The sequence below is a fragment of the Hippoglossus stenolepis genome, chromosome 17 (genome assembly GCF_022539355.2).
Source record: "Hippoglossus stenolepis isolate QCI-W04-F060 chromosome 17, HSTE1.2, whole genome shotgun sequence".
In the NCBI taxonomy this organism is placed as follows: domain Eukaryota; kingdom Metazoa; phylum Chordata; class Actinopteri; order Pleuronectiformes; family Pleuronectidae; genus Hippoglossus; species Hippoglossus stenolepis.
In genome coordinates this window covers 20,964,605-20,987,015 of record NC_061499.1, presented here as the reverse complement: position 1 = coordinate 20,987,015, position 22,411 = coordinate 20,964,605, and the positions used below count along the sequence as shown (strand labels likewise).

Sequence of the window (22,411 nt, the reverse complement as noted above, 5' to 3'; positions counted from 1 at the left end):
GGTTACGCTGGGCACACTCTGCACAAATCCACCATGAATTGGTTGCCACAACAAATAATTTTTTTCTTAAGTATATTTCTTTGGCATTTCTACGCCGTGAAGGCAGAGCAATAAATGGTCGGGCTGACTGGGAGTCAAACTGAGAACATATTTGCCCTTTCAGTATGTTCCCAAACCACCCTGCTTTTTTGGGGGGGCTTGTCAGAAACATTCATAATAATAATCAACGTCGCTGAAGATGTGATTATCTCATATTGTCCCATAATCTTCTTGGGCCGTGATATTTTGAAGCAATGAAATTTGCATGAGTAGTTGATAAGACATTGGTCTGTGGTGTGACAAACTCAGAAAATATATTTTGAATTGCTTTACATGGTCACAAATATTTCTCTAAATTAGTTATCAGTTATTAATGTTCTTTAAATCAACCTATCAGTGAATCAGCTAATTTTCCTCAGCTCTACCTCGCACAGGTAAATGTAAAATGAACGTGTCACAGTACGTGGAAGGCTCACCTGGACAGGGAACAGTACAGGGTTCCTGCAGAACAATGTGTGTGTCTCCGTCCACCGAGGGCTCCAGATCTCCGCACAGCTCGTCATCCACCAGGCTGATGTCCTGCTCACCCGAACTCTCCGACACGAAGCATGACACGTTCCTAAAGCGCAGGCCTTCTCCACACCTTGCTCCCTGGTGAGAGGGGAAGCACAGACGTGTATGGGTCAAACACACACTTTTAGATCAACTCTAAGAGGTAGTCGTGTGGGGATACACTCCCGAGTGACAAGTGTGGTGAAAATCTGTTCATGCTGTGTTAAGATATTTTGAACACAGACAGATGTTATCCCACTGACCTCAGACTTGCACTCAGACCAGGTGCTATATTGCCAGCTGTAGCAGGGCTTCACTAGACAAGGCTTCCACTGCGCCATCTGGGATGGACACTGTCTCCCGTCACCCTGAGGAGCCTGGACCACTGTCCGTCTTCTCCACAGCTTGCCTGCAGAGTGCCAGAAACAAAGACAAACATTTTTATTTTTCGGAGTTGTGAAATTTGAGGTCTCCATACGTCCAAGATTTGTAATGATGAGGAAAACAGGGTGCTCAGAGCAGGATGGAGTCCGATTGATTTGATTTAAAATCGATCTCACTTCATGTCAGAGGCTGAAGTATGTTATGCAGTGTTGTGGAACTGATGACTTACTTATTATTTTTCCCCCCGAGTTCTCAGTTTCCTGTTTTACTTTGAAATTTTGCTCCTTTGTGTCTGTAGTTTTATTTCCTGCCTTGGTCCAGTTCCCCGCCCTTGTGATAGTCTGCACCTGTTCCTCATGTGTTTCACCCTTTATATAAAGTCTATTGTTTTCACCTGTATTCAATCTTTTCTGGTTCCCAGAGTTTTTTCTGATTGTTGAACTTATTTGGGACTTTGTTTGCTTTTGTATCTTGTTCTTTTGTAGTTTTACTTTTGCCTTATTAGGACACCTTTAGTTATTTTACTGGCTCCTGTGTTTGGGATTTTCCCCAATTCCTTGATACAAATAGTCAATTTACTGTATGTTTTGGTTTTGTTACTACACCATATTGATAGAAATCAAGTTCTATCCTGCTTTGTCCTGCTGTCAGTGGAAAGTGGTATTTGATCCCTGCTAAACAAGAAAAATCAACCAATAAATATAATCCAAAAAGGGAGAATTTTAATAATTTTCCCTCTTCAATTAAGGCTGTGAATCAAATGTTGGTCCACATAAAGGTATAAAGCCGACCACTAATTAAGGTGTAAAAAAAGAAAAGATGGATATTCTTTGGTGATGCACATAATAAATATAATGTAACGCTATCGTCCACATCATTAGTTTCATCTGTGCATGAATTTCACCTGTCATGTTGTATATGTGTAAAAATGACATGCAACACCAATCATTTAAATTACTTAGTATAGAATGGGTAGAGGTCGAAGGGGATAACTAGCTTCAACATGTTTTGATTCTGACTCATCTTGTAGCCACATGACAAGCAATCATCGTTTAATTAACTAAATGCATATTAAAAGAAAATGACAAATGGGGGGAGGGGTTAAGACATCAGTTGTTGAAAGGCTTTTAATGTGAAGCATCTGAGCAGGAAGTGTGGGATTTCATTGACAGTAATGTTATAAGAATAGCATCTCATTCTCAAATAAATTATAGACAACCTGAATGTCTTGAAAATGGTAAATGTTATTCATTGTGACTTGCAATGTGATACTTCTTGACTTTGCATCATCTCTATGCAGCATCTGGGCTGTTTTCTCCAGTTACTTCATGACCTGAAGTTCATGTATCAGAGAATAAACTCAGAATCCTTTGAATAGTTTCCTGTAGTGTTTAAATATTCATATTTCTTTCCCGTCAAAATGAAACCAGTGACTTCCTTAGGTTGGGGATATGAGTCAGTATAAAGCAGGCAGGATCCCTCTACCGAATTCACTCTGCATTATTACAAAGATCCTCAGAGGAGACATCTGAGAAAACTCTAAATCAGCAGTTGCCTCAAAGGGATGGCATGTGGATTTTGCTGAATGCTCCAACCTAAAACAAATAATGCATTCAGCAGTTATGCTTCACAAGTGACCAAAAATGAAATCATAGAACTCTGGACCTTTCTAAACAGACATTTTGTTACGCATTGTAGCATTAATTCAGATTCAGAATGTGTCTTCTATCGAATGAAGACCATCCTGGGGACATCCTCAGATGTCCGGGCCTTTGCAGAGAGCCCATTAACTCCATTCTTCAAAGACATGTAGTATGAATTGATACAATCTTAAGTGCTGTGACTGTGGAGCCATGAACATTCCTCTTAAAGGGATTGTTCACCGAAAAATGAAAATTCACTCATCATCTTCTCACCACTATGCCAATGGAGGGAAGGGTGAATTGTTTGAGTCTCAGGGTTCAACAGCGTTGCAGCTGAATCCAATACAATTGAAGTAATCGGTGACCTATACTTCAGGCGTAATAAAACAATAGAAACAAATACTCAAAACGAGGTCAATTACACCTTGTTTTAAGCCTAAAAGTCCACTGGAAGTGGCTAAGCTAGTGGATGTAGCCACACGATGGTGTGCCAGAGGGTCCTCGAACGCACCATGTAGGAAGATATAAGCATTAAAAGATGGTGTCCATGACCTTGTTTCGAGTCCAATATGAGTGCCGGGGCTTGCGGACACTTGGATGTAGTATTGAGGCATGTTATGTATTTTCTGTTGTTTTATTACGTCTGAGGAAGAGGTCGCGATTGACTTCAATTGTATTGGATTCAGCTGGAACGCTGTTTACCCCCGAGACTCCAGAAGTGTTTTGTGGACTCAAACACTTGAACTATCCCTTTAATGCTGAAAACTTTTAGCTTGTGTGATGTCCCTTATTCAAAAATCCTCTGTGACCATGAAACACAGAGGAGGCATCATCCAAGAATTGTTCACAAAAACGGATTTCAGATTAAATGGCGCATATACGACTTTAACTTGTAGCTTTCATTCATTCTTTTGTATTCAGAACAAACTTCATGAGTCCCCGATGACATATAATCCATCTGCCTTCTCCTTTTAAAGTGAGAAACAAACAAGGTTCTGTCCTAGTTTAAAACATACCAAAAGAAATGTTAAAATAGCATCAGCATGTTAGTGACTGGCTCCATCATTTCCTAAAAACAAATGGAATCCTGTGCAGTGGGGTGCCATCAAGGTAAGCAAGTCAAGCAGTGCTTGAACTGTTCAATCCAAAAATAGACATCAATTAAAGCATATGTAAGTGGAAGTGATATCTCTTCTCCCTTGTTCTGGGAGGAGATGTGGAGGAGATGAGGAGACCTGGGAGTGTTCTGTCTCATAAAGGATCTAATGTTGCATGTTTGAATTTGTTCTTAATTCACATTCTCCACTGGATTTGACACGTTATTGTCCGTGGGAGCTAGCTTGACTTCCATCATTTCTTTTTTATTTTAGTGGGCGTTAACGTATGCCATTGACAAAGGCTGGAGCTTGTCAAGCGGAGGGGAGAGCACCTTGTTCTAGACTTTAGCATACAGTATGTACATTGAGGATCAAACCTGGGATCTCTGGCGGGGGACTGGCTACAGCTGCTTGTAGAGCTGACGCTGACTCTTTTTGCAATGTTCTAAGATAAGATATCTTACACACATTATAACAAGCATGGGCAGTGTAGAAACTAAAATTGCTTCGACAGTCTTTTCTTCCTCAGTATTAAGAGGCAACAGCAGGTAAATGAGCAAATGACACTAATGTACCATCTCTGTGTAAGATCTGCAGGAAGTTTGGGACGTTTGAGAGAGAATTGTGTTACACAGGTTGTGCAGATAGTGGAGTTGTGTGCCTAACAAAGTGGCAATGAGAGAGAGTTAGGGTTGTGCGCTGCAACACTAACGGCTGGAGCAGAGAATTAGAAGTTAGCAGTTCAGGCTGTTTGTCAGTTGATAAATGCTACAACTCATCAAGACCCAGTACCTTTGCTGCTCTCAAATTCACCCATTTAGTTACTACAGCTACCTTTCAACCAATATGATGAAAGCACTGGTTTGGCACCACTGTCATACACTGGTGTGCCTCACCTCTAGTCAGTCACACTGCACTCAGAGGCACTGGTTCAGCTCACAAATACAAGATAACACCACCTTGGTGTTTCATATGTAATGCATTTACAAAACCATGGTTGAATCTGGGTCAGTTTCTGTTCTATTTTTGTGGGTCCCTGTTTAACATTATGTGTAATACCTGTGCGGATCAGTGACTACCTGGATGTGAGCCGACAGCTAATCATGCTGGAACTAGTGCTGTGGGTGTATATCATTTATAGCTTGCAACATTGGTGCATTAAAAGAGTTTGGATTGAGAAAAAAGGTTTTTAAAAAAAGCCCAAACAAGGTGTGTGACAACAGACAGGCACAGAGTGGCGCAGGACAAGGATGGATATCTTTTTCATCAAGATGAAAAGAGAAAATGAAAATAAAGGTCAAAGCTTGCGGCAGATATATATTTTATCAACTCTTTTGACATGGAGGTTGGATTATATCTATACCAGCCAGGCACAGATGAAAACAGCTTGTTTTGACAGCCTGTAAACGGATGCTAGTTTGATATAAACTGTGAAGTCAGTGCCGATTGGGTCTGTGTCTCCGTCAGATCGACATTTCAGAAAGGTCCATTTCAGGCTCTGGTCCAGCAGTTCTGTGTGGGTCTGGATCCAATAGACAGGTCTAGTTTTGTTCCGGGAATTACTTTTCTGGGTATTTTGGGGTTTGGGCATGAATTTTTGAACACCTTTTTTTGGACTGTATGTGTCTGGAAATGAGAAGTGTGACTAATCCATACCATAAATGGGCTCTTAAAGAAAACCACGAGGAGGGGAAGATTCTTTCACATTACATATGACCTTGATTGAGAGCTTAAGAAAATAACAAGGTAGAAGCCTCTACAGAATCTGAGCCCCAGTTCTCTAAATAAACTTCCCCATCTCTGACATCACGCCGGCTTTTACTATTGGTTGCTTTGCAGAAGGTGGTGGCACCCTATATCCAACAGAAACCTGTCATCGCCCTCCATTTTCATGCTTCACTTTTCTCCCTGCTGGCAGCTATGGCAGAATTTGGTGTTGAGCTGTGGGTGGTGGGGATGGCTGCTGGGTAAAGGAAAGCCCATGCCAGCTGTTTCTGTCGAGGTTTGGCTGGAGAACACACAATGCCATGATTATCTATGCACACAGGTTGACATGTGCAGGAAAATAGCTGAGTTTTTACACTGCCTGATTGATAACAGCACCTCGCTGCTTCCAGGTATGTGCACTTGCTTGAGATAACTAATCCAGCTCATTGCTATTCCTGGCTCTAGAACAGAAATTAGCTCCTCCTGGGAAATATGTCCTCAGAGTCAGCCTGGAGATAAAAGACAAACACAGGAAGGAAAGCGAGACGGGCCCCTCTTTTCATGGCCTACCTGCTGTTTCTCCATGAAGGGAGAAAATCCTTCTCGCCTGGGGACAGATTAAAGTTACCACAATAGCTAAAGTCTGTATTGGTTTCAGGTCGACTATTTGCTCTTGTTGCCTCTAGTTGCTGTTCTTTTCAAGGACTCGTGGAGAGCAGAGTGCTCCCTGAGCCCCAGAGCACACACTCGTAATGGACCACCAATCAATGAGCTGATCCTATGGAATTACACGCGAGGACATTATTATCCCTGTCTCATCTGCTTTAGACTGTAACACCATCGTTTCTCACATCATAAAGCGTTTCCGGTTTCCACCATTACCGTAAGAGAGGCCAGCTTTCTTTAGCACACAGCTGAGCACCGCTGACCTAGAGCAGTGAGAGATCATTCTCAGCTCTCAAAGCATTATGCTGCCAACGCTTTGTGAAGAGGCGGTGTTGGAACTTCACTGAAATGTAATAAAACAATGACTTCAACTTCACATTAAACCGCATGAACAAAATAAGTCCTTATTAGGGATTCACAATTAATCGTATTAATTAATTAATTTGACAACGCAAGACTGAGAGACCCTGCTTAATGCTTTTGTGGCTATATCTAAAGTAAACTAGAAAGGCAAGACAATTAAGAACATTTAAAATATTGTATCTTCAAGAAATTATCAGTTAAATCAACAAGATAAATACATTTTCTAACGATCCTTTGTGGTGCTATCTTGAGAATTTTAGGAACGCAGGAATCAGAACTGGCAGAGTATTGGTAACATCTGCAATTCACCACAGTCGACTCCATTGAGAGGACTGCAAAACCAAAGAACACCTCATATGGACTTTGTGCCAAGTCTTCTGAAACCTACAGCAGTCGTGATTTATAAGAATGTGTCTTCAGTGAGAAAACATTTTAAACAGGGATTCCACAGAAGTTTATACAAAGGTCAAGGTCCCTGTGACCAGGGTTTGAAAAGTATTACAGGGTGCATCTGATCCCAAAATCGAATTTGTTATACATTCGTGTAAACAGAGCTAAAGACATACCTGACAGCCCACAGGTGTGAGAGCAGTCAGACCATGGAGACCAGTCTGACAGCTGGCAGTTGACTGGGCACTCCACCACACAGGAAGCGTTCATCTGCCACTTCCTCTCCAGACCCAACTGCAAGACAATGCCATGAGGTTTCATCACCTGTGTTTCATTCAAAATCATTTGAATAGCTGTGGACAATGGGAAGTGACACACATCTCACCTCTTTGCAGGACTTGAGGTCAACAGATTTACTGTCGCTCCGCACACAGTCCAACATGCGGGTTTTGATGCCGTTTCCACACACTGCACTGTTGCTCAGCTGACAGGTACTCCAATCTGCAAGGGGGGGGGGGCAGTTTCATCAGCAAAAGGTCAATGTTAACCTAACATTCTGATGCAACGTTTCTGCATGTAGTCTGCCTTTCTGTTTGAGTCTCACCGGTGATGTTGTAAGAGTAGTGAAAGCAGTTGCTGTTCAGTTTGCAGGGCTCTGTCTCTGTAGTCGGGGGACACTCCTTCTCTTCTCCAGGCTGGCGGAGTGGGTAAGCGCTCCTCTCACGGGTACTGTTCCCACTACACGGCTGAGAAGCAGAGGAAATCATTCATTTTGTCCCTGTGTGTTCACACATAAAAAAACTATCTGCCTTTGTTCAAAAGAAAACACTTGTGGAATAAAGGAAAGAAATGTGCTTCAAATCTTTTAAAGAAGCAACATTGGCACATGAAGTAGCTGAAGACATTGAATTATTCAGTAATGGAATCAAATTAAATCCCTTGTAACCAATGACATTGGGAGTTCTTGAGTCAAAATTCAACTGAATTACAAATCAGTGGTGATATTCAGCATGGCAGAGTGCCGGGATGACCTTCTCCTCTATCCTACACCAGCTTGCTGAGAGATGATCTCCCAGGTTCATACTCTCTCCTCCCTCTGTTTAGTCAACCTTCTCCTAAGTGAATATTCCTCATGCATGGGGCTCTGCTAGACTGAGTCCCTCGAACTCAGTGGAGTTTCTGAAAGAGGGAACAGCGGCACAGTAGGGCTGGTACTGAGCAAAGGGGAGGGAGGGTTACCACCGACTTTGAAGCCTCAAAGGGTTGATTTGTCTAGTTAGCCAAGCTTAAAAGGCCGTTCAGAGCCGTTTCAGACCCTGATGGTGGTAACTTTTATTGCTTAAGAGTGCATGTGTTGGTAAAATGTAGAAAACACAGAAGAGTTGTGAATGTTTGGGATTTTATTTTGTCATTACCAGAGATTAAACTGGGCTTTATATAGATAGTCTTTATGCCATCATAAGAGAAAGTGGAGACTACATGTGAGCCATATAGTCAAACAGAGCCAAATCCCAAATTAGGCTTTAATTAACTCTCTCTCTCTCTCTCTTGTTCTGAACAAGGGTTCAAAAAATCACTTGTCTGCTTTCTGGTAACAACTCTTCACTTTCTCAACCTCTTATCAATAATGGAAGATTGTTATTATCGATGGCTATTATCCAATGCAAACTCAGTGTAGAATTTCAGGAGTTACAGCAGCAGTGCACGCACAGACATTCCTGTGGGGTGCAGCAGCTCAGTGAGGTAGCTGTTGAGGTAAGAGATGCACCTGATGCAAGTATTGATTAATTCATGCTTCTGATGGCATCACCGGTCAAGTTGAAATGTCTTGATGTTACCAAAACACTCATCAATTAGTTATATGAGGCCTTACCTACGTGGGATGTCTCGATTGGTTTCATGTCCCTAAAGCCTTGCTTTACACTGCAGTACTCTTGAAGCTATGACGGTTTTTGAATCACAATATTTTGCTTACAGGGAGATTAAAAAATACACTTTATTCTCATCGATGTGATGATATTGAAGGAGACGGAGCTCGGCTGCAGCAGTTTAACTGGATTGCACTCTACTCTCAATCCCTGAGTAATTAAGACTGTTTATATGCTGCAACTGCAATGACTCAATCCCTCCTTTCCTCTCAATGGTCCAATATAAGTCATAATAACCAAAAGAAGAAGAAAGAAACACAATGACAGTGACATATGAAAACGATTGATTTGTCTTTAAACAGAGAGCACTATAGAGAACTAGCACAGTGGCAGAGGAAATAATTTACATTCTTACCAGTTCACATGAGCTCCAGGTTCCCCAGTCTGATAAAACGCAATCTTCGGGGCAGGGAAGCTGGCTGTTGCGGGCCCCCAGTGGCATCTCCTCTGGGTCACACAGATAGTCCTCTACTTGCTCCGAGGGTCCGTCTATAGTGTTCAGCATACACCTGGAAACAAAGGGGTTCAACGTAGAATCAATCTGTGTGTACAACACCTAGAAATCTGTGACAGGCACCGCATCAGTCTTCAATCTACCTAGAATATATCCTAGTGAAAGGCAACGCATTCCATTGTTAAATATTTTGATAGTGTAACAATGTTGACTAAACACCAGGAGAAAATAAATTATAACTCATGTTTAAAATGCTATGCAGACCGCATTTTCAAAAGGGTACTGAGTTCAGACCATCCGATCAGACACGACCATGGAGGCTCATATCTCTGGTCATCTAAGGAGTCTTGAGTTCAAAAGACAACAAAATATGGAAATGTAGTAAACTGGCTAACACGTAGCTTAGTACAGGCAGAGAAAAGTCCAGTGGCTGGCTGTGTAAATGTCTTACCTGACTTTCCTGGTCTGAACACCTTCCCCACAGTTGTCCTTCACATCCACGTTGCTCACCTTCCACACACTCCAGGGCTCTGCCACCCAGACATACTGCCCACAGTCGCTGAGGCAAGGCACCACCTCATACACCTGACACACACAAACACCACAGTTTACCTGCTTGATCTGTGGTTTAACAGCAAGAAATGTGTAAAGTGAATTTTGAATGTGTCCCCAAGCTCAGAAACCAATAAAAAAGCTTGAACAATTAATTAAATTACAATCTAAATAAAACTTTTGTTTATTGAACTTTACCAATACAAACATGACTAAAACAATACAGGAAAACACAATTTCAGAAAAAAATAAAAAGTAAAAGTCCAAAATATGAATAATTAAAAATGGATAAATTACCTGAGCCTGTAGATTGAATCCATTCATCAAGGAAGAAAAAGTGACAACAGAACATGGGTCATTACATAATTTAGTCATTATAAATTCATACAGCTTCATTTATATTGCAAACATTGCATCAAACACGCAGGAACATTTTAAATGAAAAAAAACTAAAAAACATACGAATATTAGAGCACAGGGAGAGACACACCAGACTAATGAACCAACACAGGTCTATAAAAAGTTTGTTGTCTATAAAAATTGGCTTTAAGAAATCCATTAATTTATATTCCATTTGAAACATGAAAGATTCCACAAATCTGATAATCTGGCTTTGTGCTAAAACAGCAGTTGTTGCATGGGATGGATAAGAGGCAGAGATTTGAGGATTGGCCGAGAAGTGGAATAAGGAACAAGGAGATTAGAAATGTTACATTTCTCTCTTAGACTCTCTTACCTGGCTGACATGGTCTAGTTTAGGACATGGTCTCCCACCATTATAGGGCTTTTCTCGGAGCCACTTGGAGCGCACTTTGACACCACTGCCGCAGGACTTGCTGCAGCGTGACCAGTTGGACCACTCACTTAGTTTGCAGTCAGATGGACATGGGATGATGCAAGCCTCCTCAATATATCCTGTTAACAATCATATAACAATAAAGCATCAATACAGATCAATGATTATCCACACAAGAGCCTGAACCTGTTTTTCACAATATAACAAGATATGTTCACATGACTCCAACAAACTAACAAATATTTCATGTTATAACAATAATATTCAATGGTAAATGGGCTTAATTTATATTGTTCTAAAGTAAAGTTCTAATCACGAGACATTCAGTCTTCTGAGCCATGTCACCACATATCTTAGTATAACATGACGGTTTCACATATTGATGTCAGACAAGGACACTGGAAGGTACTCCTGATAAAAATGTGACAATGCTTCCATGCAGCTACACCGAGGGCAGACACTGATGAACTTGGGATTTAACATTGATATTTGGGGGGGGGGGGCATAACTGTGGCAACAGATTTTGATCAGCACAAAGAGTTTAGAGGAGTTCTTGGAAGAGTTTGAAAAGTAATTCAGGTAAGAATTTGCTCAAAATCAAAGGAGAAGTGTTAATTAAAACTAAAATAGCATCCATCATAGCATTTCTGACAACATCTTTTGGAAACTCATCGGTCTGAATTACTTATTAAAACATAAACTTGTGACCACCTGCTTTGCTGCCTTAATAGAAACCTTCCTTAGGGTTGAAAGCATTGTTCATTAGTCACGGCTGCTGACTCCAGTCTACCCATGCAGTCCTTTCCCTCACACCTATGAACAAACCTAAGATCACTCATCTCCAGCTGTAGCCTGAGGACAAAATAGCAGTTGGAAGGAGCAGGCAATTCCAATGTTACTCACGCAACACTCTGTAGTATTAGAGAGCCAATCAACCACTCCCAAATCACAGCGAAACCCTAGCAGCAGCATCGACTCTGAGTATCTTGTTACAGTTACAGATAGTTAACATCAAGCCGCCCCGTACTGGGATGAAAACTTTGACTCACAATGAGACAGCTTTCTGACTGAACAAACACAGACAACCTCATTCCCCAAAGTGCTCTGATGTGCTCTTTGTTTTTCCAGGGTTAAGATGCAAAGTATGACAGAACTGTGATTCTTAATTCCCTTTTCTGGGACATACTTTTGAATGTTAATACAGCTCCCAGCACAATGGTCTGACAGATTTGGGCTGCCGGCAACAAATATAGCTCCAAGTTGCCCGGGTTGATTGTTGAATTTACATTTGTGGTTTGAAACACTGGTAACGGACTCTGAAGTGGGTCCAATGTGATCGATCGAAGAGATTGCACCTAATGCAAGCGTTGACTTCCATCGATACATAAACCGCTCAGACCAATCACAATCATTTATCTAACAGCATGTGAAACTCACCATGGCTGTTGCAGCGTGAGGTCTCCACTATGCGGTTGTCCTGGTCGTAACACACCATAGCCTGGTAACGATATCCTTGGCCACACTCCTTGATGTCACCTTGGACCTTCATGCCCAGCTGACCCTCCAGACGGCCATTCTCAGGAAGGACACAGTCGGACCAGTTGCCCACAGGCTGGGCGTTGTATTTGTTACACGGGCAGTACTGTGTCTCACTCAGGGGATACATTTGGTGGTTTTTACACTGGTCACGCTTTTTGCTCTTCCCTTTAAAAAAGCATAGTTTTGGGAACATTATGATTATTAATTGAGCAAGAAATGAATCTCGTACTATACACATGAGACTTGTTGAATTTGCACAGTTTGTTAATTTAATTATATAAGTTAACACAGAGGGTCGGAGGACCTCTCAGTGAGGCTTACTCAAAGAATTTTATTTAATTAAAAATCAGGTTTTCACATCTACTGATCTCCCTCTAAAGGTCATTTGGATAATATAATCTGGAAGTCGACTTGAAGTTACAGTCTGCCACTCACCCACTAGCATCCTCTTGCGAGCCCTGACACCCACGCAGTCGGCAGTGCAGGAGGAGAACTTCGACCAGCTGCTGAGTTGACAGTTTTCCTGGCAGGGCAGTTGGCAGTGCTGGATGAGAGGCGGCATGGAGCTGGCCAACTTAAGACAAGTTTCAACGTCTGCTTGCCCTCCATCCTGCTTCCGACATGAAACAGCTACAGGGAAATGGAGTGATGGAGTTCATGAGGAAGAAGACTTAGTTGTACTCTCAGCATTTGGTGCTTTCCTGCTGAACTACAGAGGCAATGATGATAAAGAGATTGTTGGGTGGGATACTGTATTCTCCAAACTAGCACTAAGACATGCCATGCTGCAGTATTATCCAACTAGGCATCATACCAGCTGCGACACATGGTTATAGAGCTTTTAACTCATGAGCACACAGTATTGAGTAATGAGTACTCAGCAGTCAATACTAGGCTAGTCCCATTGTTACTCAAACAACACAATCATTTTCAGAGATGCTGGACTCATCCTTCTTAGTTCTCAGCATGCAGACAGATCTGGTTTTAACACCAGCCCTGCTCGGTAAGAATGTGCTGTCTCCTCAGATTACTTGAAATTGGCCTTAGTCAAGCTGCCGCATGTAAGAAACATTGGTGACCAATATTGACTGTGATAATTTCAGGCCATCCCCCTGTCATCCGATCTTACATCCACAACATAAAGAGCACACCCACAGATACCCACCCATCAATGGGAAATCAAAGGCCACAAAGTGAGTATGGCCTTCCACATGCTTAATCGAATGAGTGGGTGAACAGTAAGAGGTTTATATTGAATTGTCTCACCCCAGTTCAGAGTATACAATTACAGGTAATGGTACACAAGCCTTCCAAGATGGAGGAGCAGGATGCTCAGTATTGAAATCAGATAATGGCCTCTGTCTCTGAGAGTTTAACAGGAGTCTGAGTGTGGCCACTGATACAAGTCAATTGTTTGCCTGAATCGTTTCTCAGGCCACATTCAAGAAGGCAAAATTTAAAAACAAAACTCTGTAAAACAGTAATGAAAATTTCACAAAGATTTCTGCTAGCTTGAAGGTCACTGTGATGGATTGTGCCTTTTTCAATATTGTACTAATTGATTTTCTTACCAAAAAGGACCCTTTGGCTCAACCCTTTAAGATTTTCAACCCTTACAAAAAAGTATAGTGTGCGGAAAGAAATGATATGCAAAAGTTGCAGAAATTACGATTTCAGACGATCATTTGTTAATCATGTAAAATGAATTCCACAGCAATTTGTGCTTGTGAGCTCTGCTGGTAGTGTTGGAACTGTAACATTAACGTCCCTCTTCTCAGTCCCATAGAATTGACAGCTAAACCCAAGTGGCAGGCAGCCCTCATGTACTGCTTTAATGGAAACTGCAAACACACTTCCACAACCACATCCCATGTCTGCTCAAGTTTTCTCTGCTCTGTTAAAGTAATGTGTTCAAATAAAGAACAAAATTGGATGTGAACATCTGAGTAGAGAGAGAGAGAGAGAGAGAGAGAGAGAGAGAGAGAGAGAGAGAGAGAGGGTGTGTGTGCCATTCACCTCGAATCTGCAGCCCTGGCCCACACGTCTCCAGAGCTCCAGGACTGTCCTGGCGTACTGACCATGGAACTAGCTGGCATCGCCGCCACTTGTGAGTTTTCCACCTGAAGAGGTGTGAAGAGGTTGAAAAGGTGTGAAGAGGTTGAAACGGTTCTTAGTTAGAATCCCTGGACTAGACAGACAACACAACTAAAAGTTTAAAGCCCTGCATAAAAAACTGTTCACAACACTCTATGCAGGAAAGCGCTGGATGGAGCAAACAATGCACTAATAATGCTCCTATTTTTGGAGCATTAAGCCGCCAGTAGACTTGTTTGGACGATGGCTGTATAGAGACTCCCCTCCCCACACACCTTTCTGATACTGGAAGATTTTGTCATGATTTCTGATACCTTCTGAGACATATAATCCAATAATAACTTCTATTTCCCGCAGTCAGAAGCCAACTCGTTTAGCTTTTAGCTATTTGTCTTTCCTTAAGATAAACACCTGAGTGTGACACCATGAATGTCTTTCGATAGATACTGTCTGCTGTGAAAATCTATTTTATCGCCTTTATCTCCATATTCAAAGAGTCTGCTTCTCACTCCAGCTTTCAGTGAGACTGTTGGGATCAACGATAAACCCTTCTCATGTCCAATGACATTGGACAAGATGAGTCCAACTGGTTCTGTTCAAGCATAACCCAACCCTCACTGCTTGGAAGAACAAACATGTTATGTTCAGTCAGCCCTTACCATGTGGAATGGATTATTATACGGCATCAAACGCCAACTTTGCAGGCAGTAGGGAGTGATGAGAACTTTTGTAATTGTTCAGGTGGATGTGATGATGTTTAAATGCCATATGAACAGTAGTAAGGATAACATACGAAGGTGTATCTTTCAGGCCACAGTCCACATATCCACATATTATTGAACAAGCTGTTAGTGGAAAGAATGGGGGAAAAAATCCTGTTATAGCTTGAGAGCCTTTATGCGTTATTCCCTGATGGCTGCAGACCTATCTGGAAATCTGCAAACCATATTAACATTGTTTTTGATCAAAACTGAAGTCCTTTTGGTACCTGATTATGGACACATCTGTAGCTCTTAACATACATGCTGTAACCACCAGTAATTTATGATAACATAGAATGAATATGCGTGATAAAAAAAAAAGGACCCATTACCGGTAACCATGACACACAGATGGAGCCTCGCACTCTCTCTCCTGGCTCAGCACCTCCGGACAGTCTTGCCCCCCATTGGCTGGTAACTGGATGATAATACGTTTCCTTAACTGCTTCTTCTTATTGTTACCACCTAAGAGAAGCAACATGAAAACACATGTAGTGTAAATAAAGAAAATCAGGCACAAATACATTTTCAATTTCAAGCAAACACAAACTCCCTTCAGGCTATTGTTTCAGGTCTGTATCACAGGTTATGTCCCGACATTAACACACCTCAAAACGCAACTACATGACCATTCACACACACACACACGTCATGTGAGAACCAATGTAAATAGGAAGCAGGCTGTCTACTCTGCAGTTGGTTGCTTAATTGCGTTAGCAGCACTTTGACCAATATCAGGAAACAAATTGAGTGGTTTCCAAATGTGTCTGTTTTTGAGTAAATATACTGATATGTTTTAAACTCAACCCTGACGTACTGTTCATATTTCAAGCCTTCACAGTATGGTCCTGGTCAATTTTGGCCCGGGCCAAGAATTCCCTCATAATAATTGTCTATACCATATTTTAAACAACAGATCTATTTAGAATGTAAATAGCCTATCTGACAATTAATAAATTGATGATTAATCCTTAATTAATGTTTCAAAGAGCAGGGAGAGTGTATTTTTTAGGTTTTACACCAATGGTGGAGGTTTTTCCTCCATGTTGTCTTCCTCCTCTTAATCACTATCTGCTTCCTCGTCTTGGAAGACCGGATCAAGGGCCTGTTGCACAGTATGACTTGCTGCCATAACCTCAGTCCCTGAAATGGCAGCTCACGTACCTTTAGAATCTTATGAGCACCCAACACCTCTTTGATCTCAGTTAGCTCAGAATAAATGGATTCTAATTAGTTTATTTTTAGATTGCTTGTGCTTGCAGGTGCAGATCTCGTGTCTGTGTCAAGGCACCCTCTGACCTCTTTATGACTATATGATCACTCCTATGCTGTTTTACTCTTTCACTGTCTGCGATTCCCCCATGACCCTTCAAAGACCAGCAGGTGCCTGTCTCTGAGGGAACCTGGGCAGATGTGGTGGGAACAAAGACAGTTCTTTGTGAGAGTGTCAATGTCCCCCTTGAACTCTGTCATCACTGTTCCATCAAAAATACACACAGACATGGCACGTACAGTTCACACTTTCAAGATTCACCTAAAACCACCATTTTCCTGGATTTGATGCTGGTGGCTCTAAAATCCATTTCAATAGATACTGGTCAAATTTGTAGCACCTCTACGTCTAGTATAAGTATAACATGTTTGTGTATTTTGGGTCATTATAGGAAATGTCATCAAAATGTAGGCTAAAAGAATGACATTTAGGGTATTTTTACTGTTGTCAGATGTCAAAACGGGTCAAATAACAGTATGTAAGGGTTGAATGCGTTAGTGTGGATGTAGCCTAAATGTTTGAAAGTAAATGTTGGTGTAGTCACACCTTCAGTTCTTGTCCCGGATCTTAATCAAATAAAAATATGTCATTTGTGCAGTCTTGAGTGTGTCTCATTAAAAGTGCTGATGTAGAACATACGTGATGAAGTGCAGTGGGTCTTCATTTTCTGTAATGCACCCGTCTACTCACCCTCTGCAGGAAGTGGCCACTTCAAGGGGAAGGCTAATCCAATCAAGTGAAATATTGAATTTTACGCCCATCATCTACTCTGTGGTATCCAATACACCTCTATGGGTGGTAGAGGTTATGGACTTTACAGGAAGTCTATGTGAAGCCTATCAGATTACAGCTCTTATACTGCCAGAGTCCTGGTGATTTGTCTTCAGGACTGTGATGATTTACAGAAGGTAGAGAACCCCCGTTGAATTGGACAGGGATGACGAGCTTTCAGAGGGACGGGACTCTTGACACAAACTGCATCCATCATGATTGCAAGTCTATGGATATGTGTCGGTAAAAAGGAAATGTATCTCAAGGCGAGAGGATGCGTGCACACAAGAGAGGGAACTGTACTGTTTGTGGATTGTCTTATGTCCTATCAGAGTTTTAATGCGCAAAAAGAAAGATGCATTGACACTGTAAGAAAGAGAGTAATGGAGTGAAGACAAGATTTGTTCAGCAGCTTCAGGGGAGTAACTTTGCCAATATACTGTGTGTATAAAACAAAACTCAAGAGAATGACAGCCACACACACACACACTGAGGCTAAGTGTTCGGAGCTCTCCTGCTGATTCTTTGACAATTAGGTTCTAAATTGAATCGACCCTTTTATATAATTCTACCTTTGTGGTCTGCAGCAAAAACAGAATACAAATGGGCTGTCTCAGCCCCATGAGGCTTAACACCTAAAATAAACAATTTCCTAGAGGAAGACTCTGATTTAGAATGTGTTTTTTTGGAGATACTGCATTTCCCTAGAATTTATTAGACATGACACAACTCAAACAGAATTAGATTCTTTGGTATTCCGTCTCAGTGAGCGCGATGATTTTATTATCTGTCTGCCTGTGCTGAAATAATGATGAGCATATTCGGTATGCTTCACCATACAAGAACACAGACAAGCTTTGATGAATCCTCTTGGTGCTGTGGCATTTAGCTTGTGTGACACCATGTGCAGTGTCGCTGTGTGTAGAGAAGCTACCTGCTCGACATGTTGATGGGCAGGGGCTCCACTCGCTGTACGGGCTCACAACACAGTCTCTCTTGCATGGTAGCAAGCAGGGCCTGACGGTGTCTGGGCGCAGACTCTCTGGACACCTGAAAGTACATCATTGACATGCTCAGTCACACACACACACACACACACAGAGTACCCTTGAAAATCTGATAGAGACGTGGTGGATCAGAGCCAAAGGAAGCATGCTGGGAGTTTGCTAGGAGGCTCCCAGTGCGCCTGGCTTCACAACTGGTGCATTTTGTGAGACTGTGACTGTGTGACTGTGTGACTGTGTGCTTGTGTGCGTGTGTGTGCATGGGTGTGTGTGTTTATGTGCTGCAGCAGTGGCGGAAAATCCACACGTCCGTTCTCAATAGTGCTACATTGATGATTTACTGTATGTTTTTCCTTGTTCAAGCTCTGTACTGCAGCTCATTGGATTAGAAGTGAATCAAAGGTTAAAGCCAAAACTGTCCTCTCAACACCACATAAGCAGGAGTCATTTGTTGAAATACCAAAATACAATGTTTATTTTTCCTTCTGTCAAGGAGGTTATGTTTTCATTGTTGTGTGTCTGTATGTCTGTCTGTTAGCAGGATTACACAAACAAACTACAGAACCATTTTGCTTGAAACTTGGTGGAAGTATGGGTTACTGATACTTTTGAAAGAGATCCAGACAAAGAGGCAGTTCCAGGAATAATTAATCACTTTGTTTAACATTGCAAGATTAGGTATTTTTTGACATTTTCACTGATTTCAAAGGAAATAATTAATGAATTAATGGTATTTGATGAAATAAAATTTGTAGACTTGGTGCAGCTTGATTAAATGTTATCTCACTCTTTTGAAAGCCATCATAGTGGCAAGTTGCCTCTTTTAAATTGTGAAACGTATCAGTCTCATTTGATGAGTGAATAAAAATGGATGGGGGTTGGCGGAAAGAAGGGAAGGAGGTAAAAAGAAAAAAATGAGGGAAGAGAGTCTGAAAGAAAGAAATACTGAAATGTTGGAGGGAGAAAGAAGGTGAGGCAAGGAAAAGAAAAAAACAAAAAACAAATAAAAAAACCAGACAATAATGGAGGCAGTGTAACATTGTTACAAAGCTACAAAACCTTGTAGAGGTCGGGTGGATTAATGGTTCTCCAAAGCAAGTGACCTGGAAGAGTAAAGAACAGTGCTGTTCCCTCTCTGATTCCTGGAAGACATTGCCACATGTTCCCTGGTTGCACTGATAGGGCTGTTAGAAGTGCAGAATGAGATTCCTCTTGGTCTAATGAGTCCACACTAAAGTTTCACACCAGGCTGAATGAACCAAACTTAACAGGCTAATGCACCAGAATCCCAACTGAAACCAAAAAGGTCAGGTATGAAAGTTTCCCATTTGCAGTACACCGGTCTAAAGCTTTTCAAATGCCTCACTATATCATTTTAGTTTCCAAAATTGGTACGTTGAAAAAAAAAACTTAGAAAATCAATTTCCATATAGAAAAGTTGGCACATTGTCTTTTTGTAGAACCCAAACTTTAGCCCATTTCACAATTTCCAAATTCCATGTAATCGATTAAAAGTCCACAAGAAAACCAGAGATATACCACAAACACACACACATTTGACAACAGTATTTTACAATCAATATTTGATCCACACACCTAGTGTATCCTACATGTTACAGTTTTTCTCTCATGCTAATTAATTAAAAAGCTCTAAAGCCGTGAGTCACAGTGAGGATTGGCAGTCCTCACTCTATGTCCACAGCTGGTGCCACTGTTAAGAGTGGATGTCCCTCTCTCTACTGATGTGAAAGTGTGTCCCTGGTCAGCAGGCTCACTGCTCAGCATGACACTGTATGTTCAGGAGTAAGCGCAGGAATACAAATTAATTTCCATACACAGCGTGGGGGCTGGTGGGATTTGCCTGCACAGGGCCACCTTGCTGCCAGAATAATGTTGACGTTCTGTTGAATAAATAAATGGATAATACCGTTTCCCAGCAGATGCCTTGAGGAGGGGGAAACAGACCCATATGTTTAAAATGGTTGGTCAGCAGCTCCTCAGCTTACACCTCTGCCAGACACCGACATCCACATACTAACCAGGACAATGAATGGTACAAAGTGCCATGTGCAAACTAAGTCTACAACCAATCCTGAGCCAATCCTGATGATCAGGGAAACTGACACCATCTTGTCTGACATTCTATACAGTAATCAAAGTATCCTCTCATCATTCTCACTTGTTACTGTTTGTATGGTCATTTGTCCTGTTGCTACAATAGTTTAATGGCTGTAAACAGATAGCTGGGTTATATGTCCCCACTCTTGATCCTGTTAACAGCTGTGGATGTGATGTGACAAGGTATCAAAGTGTGCACTTTTCTATCTAAATTTGTTTTTACTGTCTTATGTTTCTGTATTTATAAATGGCTGAATGTCTTTAAAGGTCCAGTTTATGATTTAGGTGAAAGGGATCTATTGGCAGAAATCATGCTTTCACTTGTGTGTGACCATCTAAATTGTAGGAATTGTTGTTTTGTTTACCCTAGAATGGGCCTTTTATATTTAAACACTTTATATTTACATCAGGAGCGGGTCCTCTCTAAGGAGGCCGCCATGTTTTTTTACAGTAGTCCAAACTGAACAAACTAAACACCTTTTTAATTTTTGTGACAACTGAAGGTGACCACAGGTTCTCTGTCATGTTTGGAAGGGGAGGATGAGGTGATAGGTAATCAGCTGCAACATGCAACTTCACCACTAGATGTCAGTAGATTCTACACACTGATCCTTTAAATTGACGCATTGTGACATCGAGACTTTACTCTAATTCTGCCTATACAACTTTAATTGGACAATTGTCTCTCCAAGGAACAAAACTAATGCAAGACTAGAATAGTTTGAAATGTTCCCAGTTGTGATCTACAGTTCATTAGTCTTGATCATAAAAATGAATATGTAGCCATTACTTCAAGATGATTGTTGCATACTGTTGTTTCAAAGAACCATATATTTTCAAAATCCCTTATATTGTGAAACTTCAACCCTAAATCCAACCCTAAAATAACAAAATCATTTCTGTATGATAGAAATGAGGATCCTATAAACACAAAAGACTTATCTCTTTCTGCTCTATTAGGAAGAATATGGCTCTTGAATATACCAGATAGATATTACAGACCTTTAGAAACCCGGTTGTGGGAGGAATCATAAAAGACTAAGCAAACGTAAGTGGACAACTTATAACATGCTAAATACCTGGTTCTAATTTGAAACCAGCGTAGAAATATCCAATTCATACTTGAGGTCCATGAATAAAGACTTAAGGGGGAATCTTACTTTTTGGGAGGAACCTGGCCCACGTTGACCCGGACACAGATGATCTTGCGAGTTTGCATCCCCACTGAGCAGGAGGCGTCGTCCCCGTGTGTTCTGCTCGCAGATGTGTTGGTGACCGGAATGGAGGAGTCCTCTATGCACTGGCCCCAAGGGTATGTTTGCCAGTGGTACACGGTGCAGGGGTGGTCATTGCAGTTCCTCACCTCCTGCAGAGCACTGTTGTTTGGACAGAGGATTCCACCTGAGGAACAGTGAAACAGCGTCAGTATTGCAGCTGTGCTACGGACAAAATCTAATTGGCACTGACACAGGAAGTTGGAAAACGTGTTGGAAGATAGGAACAATTTTAAAACACTTAAAACTCCATCAACTCGTTATGTCTTGGTTGACTAGCTAGAACTTGGGCAGGGCTAGCAGGAATCATGAGCTGATGACAATTTCAGAACAGAACAGTTCTCTGACTCTTGAAACCTTGTGCACTCAACACAACCACGCCCCTCTAATCAGCTGACGGAGTAACCGGAAATGAAGCTAATTGATGCCTACAAAGCAGGGAATTCTATAAAAAGATATCAACGTGCTTCCAGATCAAAACTTGCACCTTCTGAAATGTCAATAAGAGATGTGGAATCATTAGAACTTGGAATTGCAGGTCTGCTGGGAACAAAGAAAAGTCAAACCCCGAATGACTGCAGAGGAACTGGAGGAAGGTTGATCTGAAAAAGGAGTGGTTCCCTCATCATTCCACTGTACAGCCTTGTTGTGCAAACAGGATCAGGAGGACCCCCAAACCGGCCAACTCATCACACAAGACACCATCTGCAGTGACTACAGGATAAGCCTGAGTCATTTTGGTAACAGGCCAGTCACCAAAGGTGTGTTTGGAGAAAAGGAAAAAGACAAGCAACTGCCAACTTGTCAACTGTTAGGCATTGATGTGGGTATATTCTGCTTCGGCATTGTGTGTAAACATCACAAAGACAGAGGAAGTAATGAATTCCCCTCAGTGCCAGCAGACTCTGGATACAAATGTCCTGCGGTCGATGGGATAGTGGAATGTGCTGTGTGTGAGAGCAGTTTAAGAATATCTAGCGATAAAAGTGATATAAAGAATTGAGAG

At 41.5% G+C, this 22,411-nt stretch overlaps 1 protein-coding gene across 2 annotated transcripts in view; it reads right to left on the bottom strand.

Moving 5' to 3' along the window:
• The window catches only part of thsd7aa (thrombospondin, type I, domain containing 7Aa), a 141,750-nt gene that overhangs the window by 21,223 nt on the left and 98,116 nt on the right, over positions 1-22,411 (bottom strand). For both annotated transcript variants that reach the window (XM_035181948.2, XM_035181949.2), the window contains exons 8-22: positions 21,292-21,532; positions 17,944-18,059; positions 15,298-15,430; positions 14,127-14,230; positions 12,546-12,740; positions 12,009-12,275; positions 10,512-10,690; positions 10,073-10,078; positions 9,675-9,808; positions 9,125-9,278; positions 7,446-7,587; positions 7,227-7,342; positions 7,018-7,135; positions 855-1,000; positions 516-690 (exon numbers count right to left, since the gene is read on the bottom strand). In XM_035181948.2, the coding sequence (XP_035037839.2) occupies positions 516-690; positions 855-1,000; positions 7,018-7,135; positions 7,227-7,342; positions 7,446-7,587; positions 9,125-9,278; positions 9,675-9,808; positions 10,073-10,078; positions 10,512-10,690; positions 12,009-12,275; positions 12,546-12,740; positions 14,127-14,230; positions 15,298-15,430; positions 17,944-18,059; positions 21,292-21,532 (2,226 nt within the window). The remainder of the gene's footprint in view (positions 1-515; positions 691-854; positions 1,001-7,017; positions 7,136-7,226; positions 7,343-7,445; positions 7,588-9,124; positions 9,279-9,674; positions 9,809-10,072; positions 10,079-10,511; positions 10,691-12,008; positions 12,276-12,545; positions 12,741-14,126; positions 14,231-15,297; positions 15,431-17,943; positions 18,060-21,291; positions 21,533-22,411) is intronic.